The sequence below is a fragment of the Buceros rhinoceros genome, unplaced genomic scaffold, assembly GCF_000710305.1.
Source record: "Buceros rhinoceros silvestris isolate BGI_N320 unplaced genomic scaffold, ASM71030v1 scaffold19245, whole genome shotgun sequence".
Lineage (NCBI taxonomy): Eukaryota > Metazoa > Chordata > Aves > Bucerotiformes > Bucerotidae > Buceros > Buceros rhinoceros.
Genome location: NW_010414916.1, coordinates 18,873 through 29,599, shown reverse-complemented (window position 1 = coordinate 29,599; position 10,727 = coordinate 18,873). Strand labels below are relative to the sequence as shown.

Genomic DNA, 10,727 nt, shown 5'->3' with positions numbered 1-10,727 from the left:
CTGCTGAACAACAGATTGCCAGAGAATAGATTTAGTGGTATCTACGGTGACTGATTGAGAAATGTACTGCAATCTCCAGTTATAAAAAATTTATTTCACAAGTGTCTGGCTGTGTTAGATAGGGAGTTAGTTAGTGAGACCGTGAAAGTTAGGGAACGGCTTTATAATGCTGAATACTCTTGTGTGCTAAAAGCCTACACTTTTCATAATGTTAGGAGGCAGGGTAAGGAACGTACCACTCTCCAGCTGAACTCTGTTACAGTCAAAACCAGACAGCAGTGAGGAAAAAGCAGTGCTTCTATTCTCAGGAATGTAAGAAAAGATATTGATGATAAAGTATTCCATCAGCAGTGAAACTAACGAAGCTCGCTTTCCAGTGGTTTGTGTCCTTCACTATCTCTGCAGCACAGCAATCTCAGCTCTCTTACACAGTATTTTTGCAAAGGCAAAAGTCAGCACTTGTGTGTGTAGTCCAGGTCTAAGGCGTGTGCTGACTGCCCAGCTGCCCAACACAAACCAGACTCTACAAGGGCTGAGTTTTGCCTCCCTTTCTGATGGGGAGGGCTATGTTTTTTTTAGAGATAATTTAGGAACCCATTAATCCTCAAATTCCTACCCACCTCTCAAATTTAGGTGAAATTGGCCAAAATATTCGAAAGCTTTGAAGTTTTGAGAGTAATTCACAGACTGTAGCTGCCTCAGGCTTGCTTTTTTTTTTTTTTTGGCAATCATAATTAAAAACATATGAGAAACACAACTCTACAGCTTCAGCAAACCTAAACTAAAAGGACAGGATTACATGTATACTTTATTTCTTGTTCTGTTGGTCTTACCTAAAAAGAGAGCATGTAGCAATAAAGGGAGGTGAAGAGCCCAATCTTCTCTCACACTGTGATCCACTACCATCTCAGTCATGAAGATGACAGCAATATTGCACCTGGAAATTAAATCACAGTATCGGTTTGAAACCTCTTGGAGATGGGAAAACAGTAACATGATGGCTATTTCTGAAGAAATAAATGATCTCTTCATTTTCATATTTGGAGCATTTGTTCTCAATACGATTAATGCTGAAGCACCTTAGGTATTGTATGTATAGTAGGTAAGTACTCATTACTGAAAAGAACACTATTACTGTCAATACAAATTATGTAAAAGAGGAATTTCAGAATATGCATAGCCTAGTTAGAATAAGAGATTGAGGGGAAAAGAGTGCTATGAATAACAGCTTGGGAAAGAGGAATTTTCCTTTTGTGTTTTAATTGTTTCTTCAGTCTGACTCCTATCGGAAAGTAATGTCTGACATTGTAAATAGGCTTTCTGGTAGAAATACGGTAGAATTGCAGGCCTCATTACATGGAAATCAGCAGAAACTGAAGGCATGATTTTCAGACGTTCTGAGTGGTGGGACAGTTGGATTGGTGTTGGTCAATCAGTAAGAGGAAGCATATCAGAATGTGAAACTGCTCACCTATGAAGGGGTCCCCGGGGTGTGATGGTTTCTGGGAGGTAGTCCACAAGTGGTGCCCAACATCCTCCATTGTATGGCATGGGCAGGGGATGTGGTTGTTTGGTTTCAACAATATTCAATAACCAGCTTGTATATGGAGAAACAGGATCATCTGCGTGGAAAAGCATAAAAAAACATGTCTGGTTACCCATTTTGGAGAAATAATAAAATAGAGTTTATGCTACTGTATCAGTTCAGCTGTTTGGAATAATTTGATAAGATGACATGAGGTTTGCAAATTCCTGTGTTCAGTAACAAGTGATGCCTTTTTAATCCCTCTTTCATGCTGCTGGAAATCAAACAGATTCCAGGCAGAGAGCACTGAAAGGTAGGAGCTGCAGCTGAATCCCTACTGTCACTTAGTACCTTTGGATCCAGATCACAAAGCACCAAGAAACCGACTTTCTCTTAAAAAATCAGAGAAAAGTTCAGCTCACGAAGCTGCTGTCAGAAGCCATCTGCTAGAAAGAGCCATGTACCAGTGACACATTATTGCAACCCCTCACCAGTGTCCTCCTGAGCGATGCTACGAAGGCAGAAGTTAAATGTCCTGAATTAGGAAGGACGCATGTGGAATGCAAAAAACATCTTCAGAGTAATTTTCTTTCAACAGGGATTAATTATCTCTTGAATTTCTCAGAAACATATTTAACTTTGCTTCAGTATGACAGCTGCTGTATGTCAATAAGCAATAGGTTTTATTCTTCCACCTGTTTATCTGCAATGACGTGGGTCAAGTAAGTTTTTTCCCTAACTTTCTGTCTTCTGTCAGCTGCATAGCTTTGTTCATCTCTCCTCTATTCTGTTCCTTCTCATTATTCTCTATTTTCCCATTGGTCAGTTTGTATTTCCCAGGTCTGGCAGACTGTCATACACTGCCACAGAAAACATCCTTCCCAGCCCTGTTCTTGACATATATTGAAATGTTGCCCATTGTGCATTTGTAACAAGAGCACTACTTTTTGCTCCTCTATTTTCCCATTGGTCAGTTTGTATTTCCCAGGTCTGGCAGACTGTCATACACTGCCACAGAAAACATCCTTCCCAGCCCTGTTCTTGACATATATTGAAATGTTGCCCATTGTGCATTTGTAACAAGAGCACTACTTTTTGCTCTATTTTTTCATTTTAGGTAGGGTTGAAACACTTTTTTTTTTTTTTTAAATAGTTTGTATAGGTTACTTGTTGGCTTTGCCACAAGAAACAACACTGTTTTGATGCCTACAAAAGTATCAGAGCTAGCCTTTTCTAATGCACATCACTTCTTGCTTTTGATAAAACATCTTCGGGTTTCCAGGTCTTCAGAGGCCCTTCAATGCTCCTCCAATTATTACTAAAATGCCAATTTTATATTTCCCATTCTTCAGTGTTAGTATTCCAAGGAGCACTTTAGATCTTTATGATCTGGCCCTCTACTTATTTCTCTCTGGAGGATGAATTATTAGTTACAGATAAAGAAGCGTAAACTGACTTAATAATGTAGCAAAATATACCATTTTCACATATTAATATTCTAAGTATTAATCAGATGTTTGCCAAATGCTTTTCATCATAAAAAAATCAGTGCCCAGTCACTATTTATTATTACCAATCTAAGTGTTTCACATAAAACTGCTTCATGAAGTCCCCACTAAGATCTAGCTCCTCACTCATGTTTTCATAGGTTTATGTGCAGATTGAGGAAAAAAAAGCAGCACTTTGCACCTTAACATACAATCTCTGCTCGAACAAAAGCGTTTCTGTGCTGTGGAGCTGTGTTACCCATTTATAAGCTCAGCAATACACGTATATGTATGCTCAAGTAGACTGGAGAGAAGAGAGAAGCCATACCACCAACTTCTTTGCAGCCTGGGCTGCCTGCCAGAGGGAGTAAGTTACACTTTCTTAATGGAGGTTGCATTATTTACCTTGTAGAAAAACAACTTGTATAGGAATTACTCTTTCTTTTCAGAATTCTACATCAATGTCAGTAGATAGGTAAAATGTATTTTATTTTTACATCAAAGTATTCGTATATTTGCGGAAGGAACCCCTGTGAGAAGTAAACCCTGCATAAATATTCACAGTGCTATAAAGCTTGCAGGTACAGACAAGAAAAAACATTTTGGCATTGGCTTGAGGAGACATTCCCAAAAAAGCCAAGAAAATGTCAGTATTCTTTAACCTTTTATTACTCTAAGCTCTTGTCAAAACCAGCTACTTGTGAAGAATGTTCTGATAATATACACATGGTTCTGTTTTGAAAGATTGTTCATGCAGATCAGATTAGCGCTGGTGCTCTGATTAACATCTGCTGAGGAATTTTTAGTAGCTGAAGCACTAGAAAGCCATAAGAAAAACAAGGCAAGTGTACTAAAATCCACCGGGTTTAATATGTTGCACACCTTTTTGTGTATTTAAATACTGCAGCATGTACATACACAATATTTTGTAAATATTGTGCTTCATAATTATGAAAAATAGTGGTTGATATATATTAGCTCATGCTATTGTATTTTATTTGACAGTGTTTCCATATTTCGCAGAAGAGAAAAAATTCACTTTGATTAAAGAATATATGAAATCTTTACTTTTTATGTCAAAGCACTGTCCCAAAAGGGTGTCTGTAGCAACAAGACAAGACATTATGACCTTTATATTATTTGACCTGGCTTTGTTAAGCCAGAGATGAAAGTCAATAAAAAGGTCTGGCCTTTTTTATGTTTGGTTATGGCCTAACCGAAATCTGTAGATTGGCTTCTTTACAATTCACTCCAGAAATGAAATCAAACCATCCTACTCCTAAAATTTACACTGTCATTCAATCATTGACAGAAATATCTTGGGATCTCTGCTGAGCATCAAGTGTCCGTTTATAGTCCATTTAGCAGAAACACATGAAGTACAGCATCCTCAGGAACCCCACCTCACTCTCCACTCTATCAGAGGTTTGCACATTGCAGCCAGAAATTGATTGCAGAGAGCAAAGATAAGCTAAAGAGTAGATAAGACCTCATTTTTGGAAACTCCTAAACCTTTTCTTCATGCTTATATAACAGCACTTGATTTGGAGGATAATACTGGTGAAGGGCACATTTCAAAGTACTTGCTGTAATGTTCTTGGAAGACTTTCACCTTGCCGTGTACAAAAGGTTTAAGGTGTTATTGCCTGGAGGATTCTCTGCTGCTGCCTTTTCTGAAGTTCTCTGCCCTTTAAATAGATTTGACTGAGCCCAGGCTAAACAAAGGAAATTAACTGAGGTATGACAATAAAATAAGGACCTGTATGGTCATATTACATTACTCTTTACACAGAACTTAAACAGAGAGCCTCCACCAGTCATAAGAATGTTTTCGTCTCCCACCAAAATACCAGAAATTTCATCAAACTGAATAACAGAACTTACTTTTGTCATCATCGTAAGATCCTCCGGAGCTATTACTGTACCTTGATTCTAGTCGGGTGTGTGCTCTGATTACATTACCGAACCTTCAAATATGAGAAAAATATTCATTAAAAACAGACTGACATTAAACATCCAGATTATATACTTATTCTACCAAAAAAAAAAAATCATTTCCTTAAGCATGTACTTTCCTATGGGAGTAGACAGCAATGTAAATAAAATGCTGTTTCTTTCCACAAAAGATTTTTGCAGCCAGTTTCTAAGAAATTCTAACAGTATGCTCCTGTGTCACAAGTTTTTAAAATTCAGCAGAGGGAAAATTCTCATGCTGCAAACGTGTGATTTTCTTGAGGCAAGGAACTGTGCTAAGGCTGAACTGAAATGTAAACTGTTCACAGCTGGTATTTTGGCATAGCTCCTGCTCATGGGTAAAATTCTGACAACCTGCTAAAGCAGTAACTGACTGAATAGTCCAAAGTCAAGCCCACACAGGAATCAAGCAGCAAGAGCTGCACCAGATCACCCTTCAACAGGAAAATCCAGCAACTGCCAGAGCAGATGTAGCAGAGGAGTTAGGGGATATGAGAACCAGAACACATTGTTCACAGCTGTCCTCCTATCTGCCACAGATCCACGACAAACTAGCTTTTACTGGTGATCTCCTTTGGCTTCCTCCACCTCCTTGTGCTGTCAGCGTAACCAGGCCTGAAGTGGAATGAGACGAGCCATACTGGAGGCTCACACACTAGTGATGATGTACAAACATTACAGTTACTGTTAAACCAGGAAATTAATTACAAATAACCACATTAAAAAAACTACATTAAACAAAACAAGATTAAAGGTTCTCTACACAACATTCAATTAAGTTCATTATAAATGTGCATACATATTATTGCAGGGTACTTAATTATATGTCAACATATTATGCTGTTTCAATAGCACATCTGTCTCATAAGGGCACAATAAATTAATTGTGGAGGTGATAAAGATATCATACACCATCTTAATTCTGCCATTTTCTGTCTTTCCAGTATCTGAGTCTCCTGCATTTTAATAAATTCCCTTAATCAACATCTACAAGCTGACAATCTCTGACATATTTATCTGGCATTAAAAAAATATGAAATAAATTAAAGTTAAGGAAAAAATAATGAAGAAATATGCTGAGATTAATTCTATCCTGTACAAAACAAATTAAGAATACAGGTCTCTAGCAGATTTGAATTCCAAACCCCTTTTTGGAGTCACATCCAAAATTTACCTAAGACAAGAAACCATAGCATCCATTTTTAAAAACGGTAGAAAGGAGGACCCTGGGAACCAAAGCCTCACCCGTCAGCCTCACCTCTGCCTGGGAAGATCATGGAATAGATCCTCCCAGAAGCTATGCTAAGGCACATGCAGGATAGCGAGGTGATTTGAGACAGCCAGCATGGCTTCACCAAGAGCATGTCCTGCCTGACCAATGCAGTGGCCTTGCAGAATGAAGTGACTACACTGGCAGAAAAGGGAAGAGCAATGGATGTCATCTATGTGGACTGTAAAGCCTTTGACATAGTACCCCACAACATCCTTCTCTCTAAATTGGAGAGATATGGATTTGATGGGTGGACTGTTGGGTGGATAATGAATTGGTTGGATTGTCATATTCAGTGGTCAATGGCTTGAAGTTCTGATAGAGACTGGTGACAAGTGGTGTCCCTCAGGGGTCCATACTGGGACCAGTGTTATTTCATACCTTCATTAATGACACAGACAGCAGGATTGAGTGCACCCTCAGCAAGTTTCCAGAAGACACCAAGCTGAGTGGTGCAGTTGACATGCCAGAGGGATGGGATGCCATCCAGAGGAACCTGGACAAGCTGGAAAAGTGGGCCCATGTGAACCTTATGAGGTTCAGCCAGGCCAAGTGCAAGGTCCTGCACCTGGGTTGGGTCACTCCTCAGTATCAATACAGGCTGTGGGATGAAGGGACTGACAACAGCCCTGCAGAGAAGGACTTGGGTTTACTGGTGGATGAAAGGCTGGACATGAGCATTCATGTGCATTCACAGCCAAGAAAGCCAACCGTCTCCTGGGCTGCATCAAAAGAAGTGTGGCCAGCAGGTTGAGGGAGGTGATGCTGCTGCTCTACTCCACTCTGGTGAGATCTCACCTGGAGTACTGTGTCCAGCTCTGGAGTCCTCAGCATAACAAAGACATAGACCTACTGGAGAGGGTCCAGAGGAGGGCCACAAGAACAGTCAGAAGAAGGTTGGAGCACCTCTGCTATGAAGAAAGACTGAGAGATTTGGAGTTGTTCAGCCTGGAGAGGAGAAGGCTCTGGGGAGATCTTACTGCACCCTTTCAGTAATTAAAGGGGTCTTAAAAGAGAGACGGGGACAATCTTTTTATCTGGGCCTGTTGTGACAGGACAAGGGGTAATGGTTTTAAACTAAAAGAGGAGAGATTTAGACTAGATCTAAGGAAGAAATTTTTACAATGAGGATGGTAAAACGTTGGAACAGGTTGTCCAGAGAAGTGGTAAAAGTCTCATTCCTGGAAACATTCGAGGGCAATTTGGATGGGGCACTGAGGAACCTGATGTCTCTGCTCACTTCAGGGGGGTTGGTCTAGATGACCTTGAAAGGTCCCTTCCAACGCAAACTATTCTATGATCCTGTGATTCTATGAGACCTTCAAAACACATATTTAAAGCATAGTAGGAGATGTAGTTTGCTCAACTTATCTGCAAATCAACTAAACAAAAATCTAACTTAAAAGTATACAGCCATAAAAATTTATGTATAGAATAATGAAAAAATAATCTAGAGGAAAAATGGGTTTATTTTCCTTTAAGTACATTACTAGCGCATATGCTGAAAACCGTAATTTTGAGTCAAATCCATTTTACTATCAGTTTGGAACTTTACTTGGTAGTAAAATGAGTGCCACTTTATTTCTTTTAAATTAGCAGACATGACTAACCTGACAAAATGCTACTCATGATTATAACATTTAGAAGGCAAGCAATTCAAATGTTTCTGAAGTACAGAAAGTGTGCTCCCATAACTGTCTTCGTACCTCTCATGCCTGAACCTATGGAAGGTGGGTTGGACTACTGAAGTGACACTAGCAACGATGAGAAACAACAAACTAATGTAACACTAATACACACTTACTAATTAATGCCATTAAAAGTCATTCAAAATCCTATTATAAAAATTAAAGGGTTTCAGTGAGAGAAGAAATACATTTCTGCCTGTGCTTGAGGATTGGATGGCCCTTAAGCTTTGCATTTATTTGTCCATCATTTGTCAGTATGTACCAGAAGACTAAATTGAATATATGATTTTTAAGCAAAGTATGTTATGTAGCTTTCCTCTCTAAGACATTGTATCCAGACAAAGAAGGTGTCTTTGCAACAATGGATACAAATCCGCATACTACATTCTACTCACTGTCCATGAAATCAAAAGGTGTGATCAAACGTGATGTTTCATAAAACTTTCAGTAGTCCTTATTTGGTAGACACTCTTGATTTTCTTTCTCCTTTGTGGATAATTCCCACAAAACCATGATCTACTTCGCACAATTCATTCAATATAAGTTTAATAGATGTTCCTTTGCAATGTATTATTAAACAACAGTAAGGATCCAGAATCATATGAATAACTTTTAAAAAAAAACTTACATAGATTCATTTTTAAATGGTCTAACTAAGGTAACACCACTCAAGATCAGTCTGAGCATCAGTTCCTCACAAAACAACGCAGAACTTTGCCCAAAAACTCACCCTTAGCCTAAGAAAACTCATACATTACGGAGAAAAAAAAACAACAACCAACCAAACCACAAACCTCTCATCCGTCTCTTTCACCATTCTGTTCTCCTCTGCATCAGGAAAACTATCTTGGCCGGCTACAACAGTGTTACTGCTCGAGGTGGTTCCTGTATATGCGAAGTCAATAAGAGCACCTGTTACATGAAGCAGAGAGTATTTGCAAAGCAAGAAAAGCCCATAAATTAAATTTTATTTTAGTAACATGATCCAAGTGATCATCCTGTAAGTACTTGTGCATATGAATGGACTACTACCTCTACAAACCAGGACCTGCTTGCATGGCTGATCGGTGTGAAGTTTACACGCTTTGAGGGGTCAATTAGCGTAATAATGCTCTTCCACTTCTCAGAGTAAGCTCATTCTCAGGTGACACAACTTATTGTTTTTCAAGAATTTGGCAAAACATTGACAAGGTTAGATATAGGGTTGGTGTCTCTCAAGTATCTTTGACTACTGCAGCTTGGAAATAGCATTAGGCCTTTGAAAAGAGAATTGCTACATAGTTGAGGCTCTCAGTTTTCAGGAAACTGCTGCTTTTGTGTGTCTGCTGTGATCACAGCATTGATGATGCCTTCTTGTTCTGAGAAACTACTGGTAGAAGAACCACCTCATATGAGCTCTGAAGAGCACCAAACATTGGTAATATCCTATTAAAACAGTTGAGAGAATTAAACGTATGTTTAGAAAGCATATACAATATCAGGAATCAAAAAGAACTGTAATTCAGATGTGAGACAAGGCCCTGAAACTTACACTTTATATATACAGAACTGAATGGGGGCAAAGGTAAGAGATTGTTTTTTCAAACAGATGAAGGCTCCAAAGAGCAGGAGAGCGTAACTGAAAAAAAATATTAAGGTCATACCAGAAGCTGCAGCTGAGGCTTTGTTACTGGCAGCAAAACGGTAAAATGGTGGATTATCGCAGTGCTGGACTATTGGGTTCACTGGGTCGGTTTGCTGCAGCTCAAAAAGAAGCTCTTCCATTGTCTGAATAGTGTTATTGCGGCATAGATATATTGCAACCTTTTTTATCTAGAGAAGAAAATAACAGTTATTAAACCCTGTGCAAAATCAATACACCTTAAACTGCAGTATTGAAAAGATCCAGAATGTGGATGTTACTCCTGGACAGACAACACATCACTCAACCGCATCCATCTTGTTCATAAAGAAATAAAACTGCTCACTTTGACATCACGCTGAATCTGCGACCTAATTGCCCCAAAGTTTTTGCTTACCATCCACAAATGAACTGTTTAGGTAAATAATTTCAAAATACACACATATGCAAAACCCACCTAAATTTTTACCTATCATTTAAGGATACCAGCATTAATTCTGAATCACACTCAGGATTTATAGTTCAAGTATTTGATTTCCATTAAAGATGAATCTTACTCTCTTGAATAGAGCACACTCATCTTGAAAGCTAGCTCCACCCAAAACTTCATGCCTGTATTTCCAGGTACGGTTGATGTGAAAGATGTAGCTGTAGCCACGAAGAATAAACCAGGCTCTGAGTAGCTACTTCTATCTGTAATCAAAGCAACAGCATGTGGAAGAAAGGCAAAGCAATTATGCACACAGACTTCATGCATCCTGATTTGAAACATCTGAGAGTATCATTTACAGAAATTCTCAGAATTTCAAGAAATCTTTTAACAAGACCTCAAACCTTATTGTATTGCACTGCAGCAATGAGGACTGTTGAAATACTGAGATAAATTAGACTGAATTCTTGAGGAAAAAGCCTCTGATGGCTATTAAAAGCACAGACTCTCTCTGGCTCAAAAGCATTTGATTCATAAAGTGCTGGAGCTGCGACACCATATGGGGAAGCACCCCTCTGTGCTTGCCTTCTTTTTTTTAAAAGATGTCCCTAACATATGTTTGTAGTAGAGCTAATACCCAGGACTGAATGCCTGTTGCCCTCACCAAGTATTGCTGTTCTTATACTCTTAAATACTTCCATTAAAATAACTTTCTGACTGCTTCTCTTTCCC

General features: G+C 38.9%; 1 protein-coding gene across 1 annotated transcript in view; it reads right to left on the bottom strand.

Annotated features, from left to right (window-relative positions):
* FRY (furry homolog (Drosophila)) overlaps positions 1–10,727 on the bottom strand; it is a gene marked incomplete at its 5' end in the record, with an annotated part of 83,413 nt that overhangs the window by 53,877 nt on the left and 18,809 nt on the right. Inside the window, 5 exons of the mRNA XM_010137254.1 lie at positions 834–937; positions 1,472–1,622; positions 4,897–4,979; positions 8,739–8,829; positions 9,588–9,756. Of these exons, the coding sequence (XP_010135556.1) occupies positions 834–937; positions 1,472–1,622; positions 4,897–4,979; positions 8,739–8,829; positions 9,588–9,756 (598 nt within the window). The remainder of the gene's footprint in view (positions 1–833; positions 938–1,471; positions 1,623–4,896; positions 4,980–8,738; positions 8,830–9,587; positions 9,757–10,727) is intronic.